This window comes from Chiloscyllium plagiosum, chromosome 18 (genome assembly GCF_004010195.1).
Source record: "Chiloscyllium plagiosum isolate BGI_BamShark_2017 chromosome 18, ASM401019v2, whole genome shotgun sequence".
NCBI lineage: Eukaryota > Metazoa > Chordata > Chondrichthyes > Orectolobiformes > Hemiscylliidae > Chiloscyllium > Chiloscyllium plagiosum.
The window spans coordinates 11,789,029-11,811,031 of NC_057727.1; the positions used below are offsets into that span (position 1 = coordinate 11,789,029).

Genomic DNA, 22,003 nt, shown 5'->3' on the forward strand with positions numbered 1-22,003 from the left:
AGAGTTGGGATAAAAGGTTCTTTTTCGGAATGGCAGCCGGTGACAAGCGGTGTCCCGCAGGGTTCAGTGTTGGGGCCGCAGTTGTTCACATTATATATTAATGATCTGGATGAAGGGACTGGGGGCATTGTAGCAAAGTTTGCCGATGATACAAAGTTAGGTGGACAGGCAGTGGGGAGGCTGCAGAAGGATCTAGACAGTTTGGAAGAGTGGTCCAGGAAATGGCTGATGGAATTCAATGTGAGCAAATGCGAGGTCTTGCACTTTGGAAAAAAGAATACAAGTGTGGACTACTTTCTAAACAGTGAGAAAATTCGTAAAGCCTCACCGTGACTAGGACCCGTGGACACAGCCTTAGAATTAGAGGGGGTAAATTCAGAACAGAAATGCGGAGACATTTCTTCAGCCAGAGAGTGGTGGGCCTGTGGAATTCATTGCCACAGGGTGCAGTGGAGGCTGGGACGCTAAATGTCTTCAAGGCAGAAATTGATAAATTCTTGATGTCACAAGGAATTAAGGGCTACGGCGAGAATGCGGCTAAGTGGAGTTAAAATGCCCATCAGCCATGATTGAGTGGCGGAGTGGACTCAATGGGCTGAATGGCCTTACTTCCGCTCCTATGTCTTATGGTCTTATTCTTCTATTGCTCCTCATATGACAAGCCCTTCACCTACAGGGTCAATCTATGAACCTCCACTGGACCTTACTCAATGCCAGCATAACCTTCCATAGATACAGGGTCCAAAACTGCTCACAATATTCCAAATGTGGTCTGACTACAGCCTTATACAGCCTCAGCAGTAGACCTCCGCTCTTATATTCTTGACTTCTTGAAATAAATGCTAACATTGTATTTGCCTTCCTAAGGGAATCCTGAATGAGGACTCCCAAGTCTCTTTGTACTTTAGACTTTTGAAGCCTTTCCCCATTTAGAAAATAATGTTTGTTTTTTTCTTCCTACCAAAATGCGTGATCTCACGTTCCCATATTATATTCTATCAGCAACTTGTTGCCCATTCTCCTAGACTGTCCAAGTGCTCTGCTGCCTCCTTGCTTACTCAACACTGTCTATCCCTCCACCTATCTGTGTCATCTGCACACTTAACAACAATTCCCTTAATTCCTTTGTCCAGATCATTAATGTACAACTTGAACAGTTGTGATCCCAATACCGACCGCTGCAGATTTCCACTAGTCACAGTCTGCCATCTCAAGAAAGACTCCTTTATCCCACTCACTCGAAATTACATTGAATTTGCTCAATCAGAAGATGCTTCAGTGCTTGTGCAGGGTATGACATTTGCTTCCCATTGGACTGCTGGATTCAAATACTTGTATTATTTAACATAGAACAGTTGCACTCACTTTTTTAAGGATACACAATAAATGGACAGCTGCTCCACTGCGGACTGTCCTATTCCTATTTCCCGGATCATTTCCTCAACTTCTGGCCTCTGGCTTTGAAGCAGCACCTGAATACTGGAAACAAGAACAAAACACTAGATGGGTTAAGATTTCAAAGTTTGTGCAGCAGTATCTATAGTACAAACAGAAATGGAGAGTACACAATTCCCCTGAAATTGTCAGATGAGTAATAGAGCCATACAGAGTAGAAAGTTACTAAGTCTGAACTGTGGTTGACACTGCATTAGCTGAACTCATGTTAATCAGAGTTACAACTGCTGTCAACAGGTCTAGAATAGTGGGCATTAGACAAATGACATCCCTGCTTATGTATTGGTGAAAGTGAGGACTGCGGATGCTGGAGATTAGAGTCAAGATTAGAATGGTGCTGGAAATGCACAGCTGGTCAGACAGCATCCAAGGAACAGGAAAATCGACATTTCAGGCAGGAGCCCTTCATCAGGAAGGGTGATGAAGGGCTGTTGCCCGAAACGTCGATTTTCCTGTTCCTTGGATGCTGTCTGACCAGCCGTGCATTTCCAGCACCATTCTAATCTTGCTTATGTAAGTGATTGAGGTAGCTCTTCTTGATTTTAATCAAACAATCCTTATTGCAAGTAGTAAATACATCATTCAGGTGTTAAGTGTGAATACCAAGTAAGATGCCAGCACTCACTGTCAAGAATCATACAAAAGACACCAGGCAACTGAAGATAGAATGGACACTTAGCAAAGACTTAACACCTCAGGGTAGTTTGGAGGACAAAATATTGATGAGAAACAAACAAAAAAAAATTGTTCTAACTGGGAGGAAGAAATCTATCCATTAGCAACCTTTGAGAATCAAGACACTTTCTGCACCTTTCCTTTGTCTATGATTATATATTTGTAGAAATTCTGTTTCGCAAGATAATTATTTTTGCACAAAGGCGCAGAATGCCTCTGAGACTTTCTCCTAAGCTCTTAATTTACAAGGTACCACTTGGGCCCCAGCTTTGCCTGCCTCTTCATCGGGTTCATGGAACAGTCCATCTTCTGCAGATGCACCGGCACCGTTCCCCACCCTTCCTCTGCTACAGCGATGACTGCATTGGTGTCACCTCATGCTCCCACAAGGAGGTTGAACAACTCATCAACTTCACGAACACCTTCCATCCTGACTTCAATTTCACCTAGACCATCTCAGGCACCTCCCTCCACTTCCTGGACCTCCCCATCTCCATTTCTGGCAAACGACTCAACATGGGACATCTACGTCAAACCCACAACTCCCACAGCTACCTGGACTACATTTCCTTCCACCTCTTCTCCTATAAAAACATTATCCCTTACTCCCAATTCCTCCGTTTCTGTTGCATTTGCTCCCAGGAGAATCAATTCCACTCCAGAACATCCCAGACGGCCTCCTACTTCAAGGACCACAGTTTCCCCTCCCACGTGATTAACGATGCACTCCGGCGCATCTCCTTCACTTCCCGCACCTCTCCCCTTGAATCCCACCCCACCAACTGCAACAAGGATAGAACCCCTCTGGTCCTCACCTTCCACCCCACCAATCTCTGGATACAACGCATCATCCTCCGCCATTTCTGCCACTGACAGTAAGATCCCACCGCCAGAGATATATTTCCTTCCTCACCCCTTTCAGCATTCCACAGAGACCATTCTCTCTGAGAGTCCCCTGTTACTTCCATGACCCCCACCAACTCACCGTCCACTCCCAGCAACTTTCCTTGCCACCGCAAGAGGTGCAAAACCTGCACTCACACCTCCCCTCTCACCTCTGTCCAAGGCCCCAAAGGATCATTCTACATCTGGCAGAGATTTTCCTGCACATCCAAACACTTCATCTACTGTGTCCGTTGCTCTTGGTGTGGTCTTCTCTACATTGGGGAGACAGGACACCAACTTGCGGAACGTTTCAGAGAACATCTCCGGGACGCACGCACTAAACAACACTGCCCTATGGCCAAACACTTCAACTCCCCTCCCCCTCTGCCAAATACATGCAAGTCCTGAGCCTCCTCCACTGCCAAATCCTAGCCACCCGCTGCCTGGAGGAAGAATGCCTCATCTTCCGCCTTGGGATCCTCCAACCACATGGAATCAATGTCAATTTCACCAGTTTACTCACCTCCCCTCTCCCCCCACCTTATCCCAGATCCAACCCTCCAACCCAGTACTGCCCTCTTGAACTGTCTTATGTGTCCATCTTCCTGCCCACTTATCCGCTCATACATATCACCAAACTCCCACCCACCTTCATCTACCTACTGCATTCCTAGCTACCTTTCCCCCAACGCCACCCCTCTCCCATTTATTTCTCAGCCCCCTCTTGGGGCTTTTCTGTTCACCATATCTATACTGACAAACAAACACCAAACAACATTAATCCCATTTACCTGCACTTGGCCCATAGCCTACAATGCCATGGCTCAGTAAGTATTCATTCAGATGCTTCTTAAATATTGTGAGAGCACTTGCCTCCACTCTCGCGGGGAGAGTGTTCTATATTTCAGGCACCCTCTGGGTGAAAAAAGAATTTCCTCAGATCTCCTCTAAACCATTTACTTCTCACCTTAAACTTATGCTCTCTGATCTTGATACAGCTGCTATGGGGATGAGATTCTCACAATCTGTCAATGCCTCTCATATGTTATATACCTCAATCAGATCCCACCCTTCTCTGCTCCAAGGTAAACAAGCGCAGCAGGTCAGGCAGCATCAAAGGAGCAGGAGAATCGATGTTTTGGGCATAAACCCTTCTTCAGGAGTCCTGAAGGAGTCCCATCTTCAGTTGATGCTGCCTGACCTGCTGCGCTTTTCCAGCAACACATTTTTCAGCTCTGAGCTCCAGTATCTGCAGTCCTCACTTTCTCCAAGGTAAACAAACCCAGCTTATCCAGCCTCTCGTCATAACAGACTTTTCATTCCAGGTAATATCCTGGTGTATCTCCTCTGTACTCTGTCTACTGCAATCATGTCCCTCCGATAGTGTAGCGACAAAAACAGCAACAGTTTTTGATCTGTGACCTAACCAATGGTCTATAAAATTATAAGACAACTTTGCTTGCTCTTATAGTCTATGGTCCAGCTATTGAAGGCAAACATCCCACATGTGGCCTTCACCACCCTGTCTAACCAAGCTGACGCCTTCAGGAATCTATGGACTGGTCCCTTTGTTCCTCAGTACTCCCCAGGAATTCAGCATTCATTGTGTATATCCTTTCCTTATTAGACCTCCCAAAATCCCAATTATATCTTCTTTGAAACAATGATTCTGGATCTTGGCATAGGTGTGGTGGGTCAAATACCCTCTTCTCATCCCGCTTCACCTTATGATTCCCATTAAATCACTGGGACTTCAACCAAGTAGTAGGATAGTCTGAGGATGGCACAGAGTGCTCAGCACAGCTTGGAAAGAGAGAGGACAGAACTAGAAGGAAAAGTTTAAGCTACACTTAATTTTTGTTTAATCTACTGACCATTTCACTTCAACAATTTCTGTAAAGTAGTTATACCATTTAAGAATTGCTGCATGCTTGTAACTTGCTCATTCAAAACGATGATGCCCATTGCCTAATTCGCACTAAGTCCCATTCACTCCTGTGCTTGTGGCTCGAGTTGACTCCCGTGTTCAATTTTGTTTGCTATCCTCATTGCTGATGCCTCTCCCCATTTCTGTAATCTTCTCCAGCCCTACAACCTTCGAGATTTGTGTTCCTCCGTATCCTGCCTCGTGGTACATTCATGTAGAACTCTGAGCTTAAAAACTGCATGAATTTATGTAAAACTCTGTTATCGCACTTTTTAGATTGGAATCAATCTAAACATCAGGTCATAGACAGAGAACACAGGGGGCTAACACCTTCAACATATTGTCTAGCTATCACCATTGTTAACAGCTAACCTGAGAATGCAACTTTAAAAAAAAGGGTTTTGTGATTTACACATGAAAGAAGTGAAACTATCACTGTATTCTAACAGATGAAAGGCTTAACAGACAATCAATTCTTCAATGTATAATTTCAGTTACATCACACTGCAAATTTTTGCTATAAATTCTGTGTTACGATCGAGCCCTCCACAATCACCTGATGAAGGAGTGTCGCTCCGAAAGCTAGTGTGCTTCCAATTAAACCTGTTGGACTATAACCTGGTGTGTGATTTTTAACTTTGTACACCCCAGTCCAACACCGGCATCTCTGAATCATGCCTGGGATGAAAAGTCTGTTATGACGAGGGACTGGATAAGCTGGGCTTTTTGACCTTGGAGGGAAATAACATTATGAGAGGGAAATAACATTATGAGAGAATGTGGGCATATTGGCTAGGCCAGCATTTATTGCTCATCCCTAAATGCCCAGAGACCACTTGCTGCTATAGTCCAGACCAGGTAAGGGTGGCAGAATCCCTTCTCTGAAGGATATTAATGATCCAGCTGGGGTTTTCTTTTTACAATGGTTACATGATTCCAGATTTGAACCCCTGTTGCCAGAATTTGGTCCTGGGACTCTGGATTGTTAGTCTATTGGCAAGATCACTGTGACAACAACTTCCCTTCACCATATATAGTTATCCCTTCAGCCTAAAGCTCTGTGCTCTGGAATTCCATTCTTATAGTTAAGAGATGGAGAAGAATAAGATGCTCCTTAAAACCTGCTCATCTCCTGTAGATGTGGTTCAAAGTCAAGCCTTGTCTGATGCCCTTCTGGTGATACACTTTGGCCTAAGGAACAACATTAAAGATCTAAGGTAACTGCAACTTGTTATTCTGATGGCTACTGCTGCATGCTGTTGCACATTCTATGTAATTAACAAAGAAATTCACAAGGCTGTTTATGGCATATTTGCAACCACCAGAACCCCTCAAACCAGAATACTCCTAAATGACATCTTCAATACAACCCCCAATCACCAATGTGCACCTCAGTAAATGGAAGACTTTCTGACACAAACTTACAACAGACTGTTGGATAACATTATGATGACGCTATGATTCAAGTCAGCACTCAAATGCTGTTTTGTGTGTGTGTGTGTGTGTGTCGGGTCGGGGGGGGAGGGTACACTGACAGGCACAGCTTGAAGAACTCTAGACAAAGAGGTTACACTACTGCCATTAATTAGACTTAGGCTAATGCAGTCATAACCAATTATGAATGGATACTTTGCTCACTTATTGGGAATGATGTCACAATTAAACATGAGAAAGCAGCAAGCACTGTGTGTTTTGATTTATCAGCTTGTCCTGGTCCCTGTGTGTGCTGTATACTGCATAATATCAAAAAGCAGATTTCACCATACTTTTCCAATGTTTGCAATTTCTGTCGCAGCCTGCGTGCCTCCTCTTTTGAAGATTTGGAATCATCTTGCTGCTGTTCCAGATATCGCACCTGCTTCTGTGAAAATAAAACCCAGGAGCAAAGTAAAGGCAAAGTCAACAAATGCAAGCATGCAACCTCCAATCCTATTGGAAAGCCAAGGAGATGTACAAATTACCTTGAGAGTCGAGCACAGCATTTCTGTTTCATTCAGTTCCTTGCTCAAAGATTCCACTCTTGCGTTGCGCTCATCCAGTGTGCCCCTCAGTTTATCAATGATTGATTGCCGGTCTATCTTCTCTTTCTCTGAAACCAAATCACCAATCTATGAGCAAACCGCCATCCCCAACCTTCCTTGTACAGTCAACACATTCCCTTCACAAATAGATGGTTGCTTTGTTCAGTTGCTGACACTGTGATATACAAATCAAGACACCATGGGTTTATGATCCACTCTGAAACGAAAATGCGTAATCTGTCATTTGAACGCCATACTGAGGAAGTACTGAATTGCTAGTCATGCCACCTTTTGGATTAGGTCCCATCAGTTTGTTCAAATGGATATAAAGGTTCTGTGGCATTACTCAAAGAGCTGAAAATTTTACTATGGCATGTCCTGAAAAGTATTATACCTCAACCACGTTTATTCACTAAAATAGCAAATTAATATGTGCATCGACTCATTTTATAGTCTAAGGGATCTTGCTCTACTAAAGTTGCTGTCAATGCAATTTAAGTGACTCGTTAGTTGCGAGTCTCAATTGCCCTCTGAAATGGTTTCAAGAATGAATCAGTCTTGGACCTCTGACAATTTCTAACTTATTAATGATGCTCTTGGTAGATAACATCAAACTAGGAAGCCAATTAGATTTGGAGAAAGTGTTGCAAAAACTCAAAAACAGCTTGGAAGAAGAATAGCTTATTACTGGAAAAGTGAGAGTTAGACTATAGACATTCGGTTGGGTAGAGGAACAAAAAGGGATCTCAGAGTACCAGTAGACCAATCACAAAGTGAGGACTGCAGATATTGGAGTTTAGAGTTGAGAGTATGGTGTTGGAAAAGCACAGCAGGTCAGGCAGCATCTAGTTGAAAGGTTGGAACTGGGATAAGGTGGTGGGGGAGGGGGAGTGAGGAAACTGGTGAAATCCACAACTATCAATCACAAAGTAACATGACATTAATAAGTTCAAGACACACTAAACTTGATGTATAGAGGGAAAGAATTAAAATGGAGGGAGATTATGCTAAATCTACATCAAATCTTGATGAGAGATTGGATTACATTTAGAACATTTTATCCAATTCTGATCGCCTTATTAGAAAAAAGATATAGCAGCACTGGTAAAGATGAAGAAAAGATTTAGAGGATGATTGCAGAAATACCCGGGGATACATTTAGGAAAGGAATGACAGATTGGGTCCCTCCAGAAAAAGGGAGGTTGACAGATGATCTAACAGAGATAATTAAAATTATTAAAGGTTTGGATAGAATGGACACAAAGAGGGAATATCCCTTCTCATGAGGAAGACCTGAAATGGAGGCAGTCAAGAGAATCTGGTCACAAAATCCAATAGGGAATTCAGAAGCAATTCCTTTATCTTCAGTGGTGAGAATGTAGAAGCCATGACAGAAACAAAGAAACCAGTGGGTCATTTGGTCTTTTAAGCCTGCTCTGCCATTCAATTTGACCATAGCTAATCCTCTATCACGCCATATTCCTGCTTTCGCTCCACATCTCTTGAAGCCTTTAATATCTATAAACCTATCAATCTCTCTCTTGAATATACTCAGTCCGTCGGCCTTCATAGTCTTCTGTGGTAGCAAATACCCTATGAGTGAAGGAATAGTCCACCCTATGCAATTTACCTCAAGCACGAACATAAGAAATGGCTGAAGTGAATGGAATAAGTGCATTTAATGAAAAGCTAGAGAAGTATGTGAGAAAGAAAGAAACAGAGAATCATAAACCCAGATGTTGAAGACAGAAAGATTGAAGGAGACTCATTTGGAGCAGAAACTTGAACATGAACTGCTGAGCTGAATGATCGATCTCTCCACAATCCGAATGGATTCTATTCACTGTACAAAACACACAAGTGGGCAGAACAACATAATTGACACATTTGATGGAAAAGTCAACCAAATACATTGTGAAGGTACTGAAATAGCAATTAAAGTTGAAAAAGCTGCAGAAGAGTTTTCAGAAAGTCAGTGTGTCAAAATATCATAGAAAGCAGAAACAATCAGTAAGGTCAATAAATTTTCATATTATTTACTAAAATACTAGAATACAGGTCAAAGGAAGTCACAAGCAAACTGTAGTGGGATCACATCCCAGAGTATTTTGACAGACGGGGCAGGAGGGGTATTGAAACTTCAGAATTTATGCAAAAACAAGTAAAGAGAATTATCTCATCATTAGGAAATACCAGCTGCAAGACTGGAAAAATGAGGGCTCTTAAACATTTGCAGATGACACAAAGCTGGGTGGAAGGGTGAACTGTGAGGAGGATGCAGAGATGCTTCATTGTGACAGGCTGAGTGTGTGGGTAAATGCATAGGAGATTAAATATAACGTTGTTAAATGTGAGGTTATCCACTTTAGTGGCAAAACAAGAAAGCAGATTATAATCTGAATGGTGATATATTGGGAACACCAGTAACTGAAATCATGCAGGTGCAGCAGGCAGTGAGGGTGGTAAATAGTACACTGCCACTCAGTGAGAGGATTGGAGTACAGGGGAACAGGGGTGCTTTGCTGCAATTGCATGGGTCTTTGGGGAGACCACACCTGGAGTAGCATATGCAGTTTTGGTCTCCTTTTTTGAAGAAGAATGTTCTGTATATGGAGAGTGCTGTTTCCTGAAATGGAAGGACTGATGTATGAAGAGTGATTGGATTGGTTAGGGCTACATTTACTGGAATTTAGAAGAATGAGGGTGAAGGGGTGTCACAGAAACCTATAAAATTCTAACTGTCTAGACATGGTAATTATACAAAGGATGTCCCTATGATGGTATAGTCCACAGCCAGGGGCACATTTTAAAGATTCAGGGTGGGCCATTTAAGACTTAGATGAGGAGAAATTTCTTCAGCTAGAGAGTGGTGAGCCTGTGGAATTCTTTGTCACAGAAATCAGTTGAGGCCAAACCATTGAATATTTTCGAGGAGGAGATGGTTATAATTCTTAGAGCTAAAGGGATGAAAAGATATGGGGAGAAAGCAGGAACAGGACACTGAGCTGAATGCTCACTGCATGATCAAATTGGATGGTAGAGGAGGCTCGAAGGGCCAAATGCTGGATCAGTGGTGCTGGAAGAGCACAGCAATTCAGGCAGCATCCGAGGACAGGCAAAATCGACGTTTCGGGCAAAAGCCCTTCATCAGGAATAAAGGCAGAGAGCCTGAAGCGTGGAGAGATAAGCTAGAGGAGGGGGGGGGGGAGAGATAAGCTAGAGGAGGGTGGGGGTGGGGAGAGAGTAGCATAGAGTACAATAGGTAGGTGGGGAAGGAGATGAAGGTGATAGGTCAGGGAAGAGAGGGTGGAGTGGATAGGTGGAGAAGGAGCTGGGCAGGTCGGACAAGTCCGGACAGGTCAGGGGATCGAGTTTCTGGAGGTTAGTAGCTAGGATGAGGTGGGGGAAGGGGAAATGAGGAAGCTGTTGAAATCCACATTGATGCCCTGGGGTTGAAGTGTTCCGAGGCGGAATTGAGGCGTTCTTCCTCCAGGCGTCTGTTGGTGAGGGAGCGGCGGTGGAGGAGGCCCAGGACCTCCATGTCCTCGGCAGAGTGGGAGGGGGAGTTGAAATGTTGAGCCACTGGGCGATGTGGTTGATTGGTGCGGGTGTCTCGGAGATGTTCCCTAAAGCGCTCTGCTAGGAGGCGTCCAGTCTCCCCAATGTAGAGGAGACCGCATCGGGAGCAACGGATACAATAGATGATAATTCACTAATATCATCTATTGTATCCGTTGCTGGTTTCCAGCATCTGCAGTCATTGTTTTTACCTCGAAGGGCCAAATGGCCTACTCCTGCTCCTATTTTCTGTGTTTCTATCAAATGTAAAATTTCTAGGAAATGCGTTTCATGGGATGCGGATATAAGATTGCAAACAATCATTTAGTATTGCAGAATTAGAGTACTGCTGGGAAAACATATTGCTGGTGATTTCTCTCGTCAATAATCAGCACTGTTGACACATAGTATAAAATGCTGTCTCTCTTCACATCGGTGTTCTTGTGAATTATCCTAATGGGTGCAGGATGAAGAGTTTGATAACATGTGCCTTGTTTCAGCAATACTCAAGACTGGTAAGTTAAAGTCAAATCTCGAAAATTACTTAATTAGCTGTGCAAGTGGGCCAAAACAAAACTAAAGTTAATTTTAGCAAAGAAATTAGAGATAATTTTTCAGAAGATTCATCATGGAATGGAATCTATGTGGAGTGGAGATAGAAAAAAAACAGGGGTCATTGAAAAAAAAAACAAATTAGATTGCACAGATTGTGACTTTTAGAACTGACAGTGAATGCTCTGTACAGCATCAGGGTATTTCATTGAATGAGACAATTACAGAAAGCTTAGAGTATTCCTCCACAGCCAGTAACTGGCAGCAGTTTAAGGGCTGTTTTACCTGACCTGTCAATTACTAACTGATATGCAAGAGCCAAAAGTGAAGTTAGAAAGAGAACACTGGCCACTGAACAGAAACTTTCCAAAACTGCCTTAAGTATACAAACCACAGCTTAGCAATTGTTTTTGGTCAACTTCACACAGGTAAGGTAACAAATCTGCCAGTTCTTGTTCATTTTGCCCTTTTAATACAAGTGAACACTGTTTCAGATTAACACGTTTGGAAACTATAGTTTTAAAATGAAAATAAAAACAGGTATGTCAGATACAGCACATTTTTACTAAAAATGCAGACACCTTACTCTAGTCTAATTTAAACACTTTTTTACACTGAATTTACTCTGATAGTACCACTAAGCAACATCTTTTAAATGTGAATTAAGTTCTGACCTTTCTGTAACAGCTGAGACTTGATCCTGTCCAATTCATTCTGGAAATTCACATCAAAAGAAAGAAGTCAGTCTGACAGAGTCAGACAGCACAGAACAGAAACAACAGTAAACACCTTTTATATTGATTATGAAAATATAAATGAAAGTCGGTGTATTGAAAAACAGTATGTGCTGATAAGATGCTGCAACAATGTACAAGTGATTTGAATTCAGTCCAATTTGAAATGGCTTCATTTGAATTCTATAAATATCTATTAAAATTATGATCATGTGGTTATTGCTTAATTCAATTTTTAAAATCATTTAACTTCTTAAGCAAATAAACCTTCCAATTAAACAAAGTAAACCATTAACGAGTTTTGAGAAGATTTGTAGCTCAGGTTGAGGTTCTGGATGTAGGTTTGCTCGCTGAATAGGGAGGTTTGTTTTCAACCATATTGAAGTATAGGAACAATTTCTAGCCAGAAATGTAGTAATTGTGTGAAAACCAGTTTGGTAAAGTGCAACATTTGAAACATTACTTTCTCAGCCCAAATAGCTCATCCCATTGCGCAATGTCAAGTATTCAGCAGAACTAATCCATAACCTTGGAAGGTAACCCATTGGCAAAAGGTCACTGGTCTTAAACATTAACTCTGCTTCTCTCCTCGGATGCTGTCTGGTTTTCTGAGCATCATGTCCTGGGTATATTTCAGTATTGCACAATCCACACTATTTTATGGTCATGTGCATTCCACAATCTGTATTTTTTTTTTAAAAAACAAAGGTCCAACATTCCTTTTCATCTCTCTACATAGCAAAAACACTGTCATCTCACTCCCTGTAATTATCCAACAAACCTCCAACTGAAACATTAGGTTGCTGATCTTTTGTGTATGCACCATATGACCACAAACGTGGCAATTCAATGGCAAAATGAATTGAAAAATTAACTGAAAGTGGATTGAAGACAAATAGCGTTATTCTGGGATTCATAAAGGCAATTATAAAATCCTTGATGTGTTTCCTAAGATTACAGTTTATTCCTTTGATTAGATTATTGGCTTGCAATCATTCATTATTCTCACAGTCTCAGGAACGTCTAGAAAGGTCCAGCCAACACTAAGTGCGAGTGAATTGATTTGAAGAGCAAAGTAACCCAAATTTTGTAACCGCCTCGGGTTTCTCTCAGTCCTAAGCCATCACTAGCTTTAAGCCACTGAGTTCATTCTGGCTGAGCTGAACCAAAACTGAAACACATCATGTTGCCTCAGTTAAAGCACTGTTTAAATATGCAGACCACAAATCACACTTTAAATTATTTTATATTCATTTTTGAGAACTGCCAGAGACAATATACCTGGAATTGTCTCCAGTTCCAAACAACAAAATACTCAAGATCAGCACCCTATGAGTTATCCTGAAAATTTGATCTGATTACCAAAACTGCAAGCACGAAAAGTAGCCTTACCTGGAGAGTTTCGGCATCTAACACCTGCTCGCTCTCACCTATGTTGAAGAACAGCTTGTTGATGATGTGTTTTGTACTGACCTATCAAAAGCAAGCACAGCATATTCCTCTGTAGTGAGTTTTCATTTAAGAATAAATGATGATCCATGATAAATACAGCATAGGAAGATAAGTATTGTATGCATAATGGAAAAGGAGTCTGTACTGTGACACAAGTGAAAATTAATTCTTTAGTACTCTATAAAATTGATTGGAAGACATCCAATTATTGTGCAGACTATTTCTGTAATACATTCTACTGTAGATCTATTAAGGAATATTGTGACTTAAATGAAGAAACTACAAACCTAAAAAGGGGGCTGTGCCTCCACCATTGAGATTGCAATGACTGACATCATGACAAATTACACAGACAATTTTCATGATAAACATTAACATATAAATTTAACCTGAAAAACCACTGAGATGTCTCAGACAGAGATGCAGCAATGTAATGTAAATTTTATGTTCCTAAATCCTTCGATACTTCTGATAATATCTATAATCGATTAATATTTGCAACAAACAGTTGCTTGGCAATGGCTATCTCCGCTGAAACAGGTTGCAACCTTGGAATAACCCATTAGTAAAAACTGGATCGAGAATATTAGATTTAAGAAATTCAAAATAGGACATGGTGAGTTAAGTCAGCATTGGCAAACTGTTCCATCTCACCCACAATGGAAGGCGAGGTATGGCAGAGCAAAATGCACAGTAAAGTTCCCTAGGCTCACGTTCAGCAATGCTCCTTAGCCCAAACACTGAAAAATAAATCCTTCACCAGCAAGACAATTTGGTGACATTGGTTGCAAACTGTCAGTGTGAGACACTTGTTTGCAACATGTGTAATGTGACTTTCTACTCCTTTTTCTGTCAGACCCTTACAACCACCAGAAACTGGTAATATTTAAGACAAACAATTGCCTGCCAATGGCCATCTCCAATGACAGAGAATCTAGGCATCTCCTCTTGACATTCAGCAGCAGCATCACCACTGATTCCCCTCATTATCAACATCCTGGGGAGTTACCACTGAGTAAAACCTGAACTAAACTCATCAAGTCAATATTGTGGCTACAACAGCAGGTCAAAGGATGGGAGTTCTGCAGCAAGTATCTTCACTGTTAACAAACTAGTCTCGCTGCCATCTACAAGGAAATGATGGAATAATCTCCACATGGCTGGATGAATGTGGCTTCAACGATGTTGAAGAAGCTCAGATGAAAGTAACCCACTTGATCCACATCGCATCTACCACTTTAAATATTTACCTCCGCCACTGCTGTCTCAGCAATGGGCATCATTTATAAGATGAATTGCAGCAAATTACCAAGTCTCCCAAAAGCCAAACAGGTTGGGACTCTACTAGAGTTGACAAGAATGAGAGATGATCATAGAGGGTTCTTAAGGGGCTTGACACAGTAAATGCTGAGATGACGTTTCCCCTCATGGGACAGTCAAGGACCAAAGCAGCTGGTCTCAGAATTAAGGGACAAAGTTAAGACTGAGATGGGGAGGAATATATTCTTTTGAAAGATTGAGTGTTTTTGGAAGACCTTGCCATGGAGAAATGTTGGGACAGAGTCCTTGTGTACAGGCTGAGAGAGATAGATTCTTGGTCAGTCAGGAAATCAAGGATAACAGGGAAAGGACATGGAACTGGATGCGAGAAATGTTGATCCTACAGAATGACACAGCAGATTCAAAGGGCTGAATGGCCTACTCCTATTCACTTTCTTATGATCTTATGGTCTCCCCTGCCAGCATCTTCCAAACCCATGATTTCTCCCACCAGCAGGGCAGATGATGCAAATTCCCACCCAAGCCACACACCATCCTGACTTGTACTATAATCACTGTTTTTCACCGTAGGAGGGCAAAAACCCAGAACTTCCTTCCTAACAGCATAGTGTATGGATCTAATGCTCATGGATAATATGGCTTAAAATGGTGGCAGCCCATCATCACCTTCTGAAGCGCAACTAGGGATATGTAATAAATGATTGCCTTGCCAGCAATACTCATGTTTTATCAAAAAACTAACATAGAAAGGACTTCTAGCCTGGATTCCCAGGTTCAGATGTGAGACAGAGGAGTGCTTTTAATTCATCTTCACTACAATTTTGTATTTTCTAACTCTTCTTGTCACACTGAAAATATAATTTTAAAGTATCAAACTTCAAAATCAATTGAATCACAAGATCGGTGTCAAGATATTTGAAAACATACTTCCATTAAGCTAAAAAGAAATGGGCCTAAAATTGCATATTCTTGAAACAAAATCCATTGTTACATTTGTCTCCTTTGCACTTTTAAAATAACAACTATTTCTAATTTAGTCTCTATTTTGTCCATGCAACATTCTAATGCAAACAGATAGCCAATTACCGATCCTCTGCCCTTTGGTACAGGGCACATTCAGAAACTGGAGTTCAATAGGTGAAGAAATTATGCCCAACACCTTAGGCCTGACACTTTTATTTCCTCAACCAAAATACCTTTGATCTGAACCATTAAATTGCTTTTCACTCCTCACAGATCCTTACTTAGAATCAATAATATTGTATTTTTATTTTAAATTTTCATCAGTCATAGTACCGCATTTCATTTTCTCTCTTCTCATGTGAGTATTAACAGCCTGCAGGTACTCTGCCTGACTACCTATTCTTCAAGAAAGAACTCAGAGTGAGTTTATTGGAAAACTGCTGGATGAGAGATGAGGTCGTTTTCAGATGAGGCAAACCCTCTTCTCACCAATTCCCCCACACTTATGTGTACTTTCTATCAGAAACAATTCTGGTTGATTTTCATCAACCCATAAAACCCTGGTACTCTAGGACAAACCCAGTACTTACATCAGTGCATCTCTGTTCTAATTTTCATAACTGGACCATTACATGAAAAAGGTCACAATAGCTTCATGCTCTTACACCAGACAGGCACTGCGTGAAATATGCAATTTCAAGGAGTTTTATTAACATGATTCGTCATAGTACCTTTATTCTACACTGAGGACAGGTCCGAGATGGAGCACTGTGAAACCACTGAGCGAGACTGTAAGGGGCAAAACAAAAACAAAGTTAGTGAATAATCACAGAAATAAACATGGTTTTAAGCTAAAATCTTCCACGCTTGAATAGAATAAAATAATTAAATACTTGCAATGCCTTGAGTAACAATTAAATGGTTTCAGAGTACGCCCTATTGTGTTTGAACAGTTTACTTGCTTTGTTTCTCAGTATTAACCCCGACAAGAAAAGTTATACAAATTGTAAAGCTGTTTTACCACTGCGATAGAGATTTAAACCTTGAAAGCTTCTGAAGTAGGACTTGGTTCTTGGTTTCATTTAAGTTACAATTCAGTTTTCCACAATTTGAATTCGCACACTCACTCCAAGCAATTTCAAAACCACCCTTCCTAACTCACAAATTATCATCAGGTTGATTGGACATGAATGGAATAAGGAACATTTTTAGGGTCAGTTAGTACATGAGGATATGGTTAATCTTGAATATTGGAGAATACTGACATTATGAATAAGTAACGGCCAGATATTTTTAACCTGATTTTTTCATAATTGATGACTTATAACTCATAATTGATTAATTCATAATTGATAAATATCAACTCCAATCCAGTCCAGTTCTTTAAAGTGCTAAGCAGCATCGATAAAAGCATCTGCTCAGGATACATACTATCTAATTTTCTCTTTCATCTGCTCTCTGTGGGCCATGCAACAACTGTGTCCAGTCAGTAATCTGCTCTTGGTCTCTGCTACTGCTTCTCAACAAACGCTCGGAACTGAACAGCAATAATTGGGTCAACTCTTTCATTCTCCCACGTGAGGTGGCTACTGATCTTGGTGCCTTTCCCCCAATGACTTACATGGGATCAGAAACATCTCTGTTATCAGAGAACCAAACTAAACTCTTCCACATTGCACTGTGCACTGGTGTCCCAATACAATGCATCATCACCTAGGTATGAATATAGGACCATCCCTCCCAAACCATTTCACGAAACAACAATGAAAAATACAGTGGCCGTCTACGAAACAGGTCAGAAATACCGGCAAAGACAATTAAGTGGAGCAGAATTACATAAGAACACAAGACACTGGAGTAAGCCATTTTGTGTTTTGAGCCCAGAATCACTCATTAATGAAATCTTTTACTTCAGCATTACTTCCCTGAACTACCTCTGAATCCCTGGATGTTTTTAATATGCAGAAATGTAGCAATCTCAGTCTTGAACATACTCAACAACTGAGCTTCCACTGCGTCCGGGATACAGAAATTCAAAGATTTAAAATATAAAATGCAATAGCAAAACAGTTCATTCTGCCCAAGTGTCCCATATAGATGATTATGTTCCACATTAGTCTTTTTCTCCATTCACCTATTGTCATACCATTTAAGCACTGCTCGTGATGCCGTTGGTATTAATCATAAAGGGTAAAGACTGAACAAACAGGGCGCGAACAAGATGACCAAGTTTTACTTTGTTCATGGCTTGAAAAAAACCCAGCAGCAGAACAGCCAATCTACTGGTGAGCAGTGAGAAGATTAAAAAAAACATCAATTGACGCTAGTCCCACAATCACATCGTTAACCGGAAGTTCAAATCACTGCATCGCACATAAACAGCCATTTTAATAATAGAGGTAGCTCTAGGCTTATCCAGAATACAATCTCCATTATTTGGCTTGACAAGTTGTATCATTATATCTGCACTCTACAATCATTCCACTCATTTCAAGGACCAGTAATTGCAGGGCTATGCCATTTTCGAACGGCTGTTTATCTCATTTGAAATTAGTTGCTTCTTTTTTCAGTACTCACCACTCATTGTGAAACGTGTGCCCACAATAGATGGCTGCCACATCCCTGAAATTATCAAAGTAATCAGCACAAATTGTGCAGTGGGCGCGGATTGGCATTCTCTCCTCCTTCTACATCAGCAGATCCATTAACCTGTATCCGTTATTACAACAGCAACTGCCGTGGTGGTCCTCCCCTGGCATTTTAAGAAAGAAAGTAAACATTAGTTTTACATTGACACCTGAAAGATTTGTTCATGCGGAAGATTGCAGCCTGAAACAATGGCCCATGCTGTATGATACATTTATGTTAAAGCAAATCCTTCTGTGTGCTCTTTCATGTGACTACATGTAGTATTTGGAAATAAGTGTCTGAGCAACTGCACAATTCTGCTCACTGTGGAAATTTCCAACCAAGCATATAGTATTATCAAATAGATTTCCAAATTGGGATACTGTTATTGGAAATACATAAATACAAATATTTTATGCCGCAAGTACACTTAGGGGAAGCTCGTACACTCTTTTAGAAGTTTGAGCAGAAGGTTCCATGGGTCTTCCACAAGAAAGCATTTATACAAGCTCTTATCCAAGTGGCTGCATAGAATGGTCACCTACTAATGCAGAACAATCTCTCTGTGCCCAAATCAAAATACTGCAGATGCAGGATACCTTAAGTAATAAGTGTGGGCGAATTCTCTGTGCTGGCATTCCCTCTTTGACCAGCAGAGTATTTTGCATCTCTAGAGCCTTAACTGGTTTTCTCTAAGCTCATTTTCAGACTAACGCCCCTCTGCTCCTGTTACCCTGCATTTACACCTCCACATTCGACTTTTGTTTCGCTATCAGTCCCATGTATTATACCTCACTGGGGTAGCACGCTCGAAATCAAGCTTCGTTATTTCCACAGTCATCGTGGAGAACTTATTAAAAATAACGACGTATAAATCTCCAATTTACCAGTTCTTTAGACTCAGGTTGACAGAAAGCATGGACCAGGTTTCTGTACTTAACAAAAATGACCAATGATTACAAATAAACAGATTCTAGCCACAGATACATTATTATGAACTGTCAACATAATTCTGCTAGTTAAAAATGCCTCGACATAGACACCCAAACAAACACAAAACAAAACAGACTGGCAGGAAAACTTGGGAAGGCAGCTCAATGCTCCTTATCCACAAGGCTCACTGAGACAATTCTTTTGGTTTGTTCTTACTCTTCAACTCTCTTCTCCAAATTCTTTTACTTGCTACAGGAGACGATGACTAGTTATCACTACAGAGACTTACTGGTGAAAAGTCACAGCTTACAGTAACTGGTAAGGGAAATAAACTGGCCTTTTTCAGGTGCAAGGTGTTTTTTTAAACTACAGCGATCCCTTTCTGGAGGTCCAATGGCTTCTGACCAAACATTTACACTTTTTAAAAAAAAATTCCATTCACGGGATGTGGATTTCGCCAGTCAGTATTTATTACACGTCCCTAATTGCCCAGATGGTAATTAAGAGTCAACCAGATTGCTGTGGATCTGGAGTCATATGTAGGCCAGACCAGGTAAGGATGGCGGATGTCCTTCCCTAAAGGACATTAGTGAACCAGATACTTTTTTTCTGACAATTGACAACTGCTTCATGGTCATCATTCCATCTTCATTCCAGATTCTTCATTGAATTTAAATTCCACCATCTGCCATGATGGGATTTAAACCAGTATCCCCAGAACATTAGCTGGGTCTCTAGATTAACAGTCCATGAAAATGCCACTAGGCTATCCCCTGACCTGCAAGCTATCAGTTACTTAAGGGCTATCACAGTTAGTGGGAAGCAGACAGCTTTTGTTGTCAACATTGGGTTGCCATTCCACAGAACACTCAGCTACTTGTTCCCAGCCAAATCCTCCCCCTGGCTGCAGTCCTTCTCACCCTGCTTGAACAAGCAGTATAAATAGCACTGACAATGACTGTCAGATTATTTGCTTTTAAAAAGTGCAGTCATCCTTTCATCCATAAGACCATATGATATCGGAGCAGAATTAGGCTATTGGCCCACTGCTTCGGCTCTGCCATTCAATCATGGTTGATATATTTCTCAACCCTATTCTCCTGCCTTTGCCCTGTGACTTTTGATCTGCTTAGTAATCATGACCGTATTTATCTCTCTCTCTCAAACTCTTAGTAACTTGGCCTCCGCAGCCGTCTGTGGCAATAAGTTCTACAGATTCACCACCCTCTGACTGAAAAGATTCCTCATCTCAGTTCGAAAGGGTGATCCCTTCACTCTGAGACTATACCCTTGGGTCCTGATCTCTCCTACTAGTGGAAGCATCTTCTCCACATCCAGTCTATCCAGGTCTCTCAGTATTCTGCAAGCTTCAATGAGATCTCCCTTCACCCTTATAAAGCCCATAGAGTACAGATCAAGAGTCCTCAACCACTCATCATATGGCAAGCCATTTGTTTCCAGGATCATTTTTGCAAAACCCTCTGAACCCCCTCCAACACCAGCATATCGTTCTGTCGATAGTGGGCCAAAAACTGCTCACAATATTCCAAAGGCAGTCTGACAAGAGCCTTATACAGCCTCAGTAGCATGCCCCTGTTCCTGTATTCCAGACCTCTCAAAATGAATGCTGACATGACATTTGCTTTCCTAACTGCCAGTTGAACCTGCATGTTAATCTCAAGAGAATCCTGAACCATGACTCTGAAGTCAGTTTGTGCTTCAGATTTCTAAAGCCTTTCTCAATTCAGAAAATAATCTATGCCTCTATTCTTCCTAAGTGCATCAACTCACACTTACCCATATTGTATTCCAACTGCCACTTCTTTGCACACTCTCTGATCCTGTCCAAATACTTTTGCAGCCTCCCTGCTTCCTCAAAATTACCCGGCCCTCTACCCATCTCTGAGTCATCGGCAAATTTAGTAACAATGCCCTCAGTTCTGTCACCCAGAACAACCCTTGGTTTTTTTAAAATGTTCCTTTTCTCATTTCACAATCAAAGATGCAGAAAAATAAAGATAAGGCTTGTATGTTTTATCATTCCCATGGTGCACACCGTCACCCCCTTTGCCATCAAACCTTGCATGCCTATTGCTTTCCTCATTATTAATTCCTCATCCAAGCAGTTGTTTAAAATTTTTAAAACTTTGCCAAATTCCAGTTATGATGGAAGGTTGAACACATGAAATGCTAACTCTTTGTTTCTTTACAGTGCCCTGACCTGCTGCATACTGCCAATAATTTATATGTTGGTGACAGTAGGCTACACATATACATTATTACTTTGTAGGATAATTTCTTTGGGCAAATACAGTTGGTGGTTAGAGCAGTCAATCATCAATACAATTTCAGTCTCTGGTGAATAAAGAATTGTGGTAGAATTGATCAACAGACAGCTGGTGAAAGGGGAAGAGCTGTCCCCTGACACTGAACACAGCGGCCCACCATCTATCTCCTATCCCAGGATTATAGTGACACTCCAAATCTCCATAATGGGGAGCAGAGTGGCCCTCTACAAATCCCCCCCACGCCAGGGACACAGTGACCTCCAAATCCATCCCTCCCATCCTAGGGGCACAGCAGCTGCCAAATCACTTCCCACCCCACCAGGGTACAGCGATTTCTCACTGGGATTCAGTAACAATAAACTTGAAATCTCCCTCACTCTGCCCCTCAAACCCTCATCCGCCCCATTCTCTCCTCAATCCCTCTTTTCTGGTCCTCTCCCCCCAGTCTCTGCCTCTCCCTGTTATTTGGTGTATATTATCCCCTCACCTCTCTCTCTGTTATTTGGTGTACGGTGTTATCCCCTCACCTCTCTCTCTCTGTTATTTGGTGTATATTACACACATGCTCCCACCACTCTCTCTGTTATTTGGTGTATATTACACACATGCCCCCACCACTCTCTCTGTTATTTTGTGTATATTACACACATT

The 22,003-nt window shown here is 41.5% G+C and overlaps 1 protein-coding gene across 2 annotated transcripts in view; it reads right to left on the reverse strand.

Moving 5' to 3' along the window:
• The window catches only part of LOC122558853 (TRAF-interacting protein), a 41,900-nt gene extending 23,641 nt beyond the window's left edge, over positions 1–18,259 (reverse strand). For both annotated transcript variants that reach the window (XM_043707700.1, XM_043707699.1), the window contains exons 1-7: positions 18,081–18,259; positions 16,235–16,292; positions 13,200–13,280; positions 11,748–11,787; positions 6,904–7,031; positions 6,709–6,803; positions 1,366–1,479 (exon numbers count right to left, since the gene is read on the reverse strand). In XM_043707700.1, the coding sequence (XP_043563635.1) occupies positions 1,366–1,479; positions 6,709–6,803; positions 6,904–7,031; positions 11,748–11,787; positions 13,200–13,280; positions 16,235–16,292; positions 18,081–18,178 (614 nt within the window). In that variant the 5' untranslated portion in view covers positions 18,179–18,259. The remainder of the gene's footprint in view (positions 1–1,365; positions 1,480–6,708; positions 6,804–6,903; positions 7,032–11,747; positions 11,788–13,199; positions 13,281–16,234; positions 16,293–18,080) is intronic.
• Between the last annotated feature and the right edge of the window lie 3,744 nt (positions 18,260–22,003).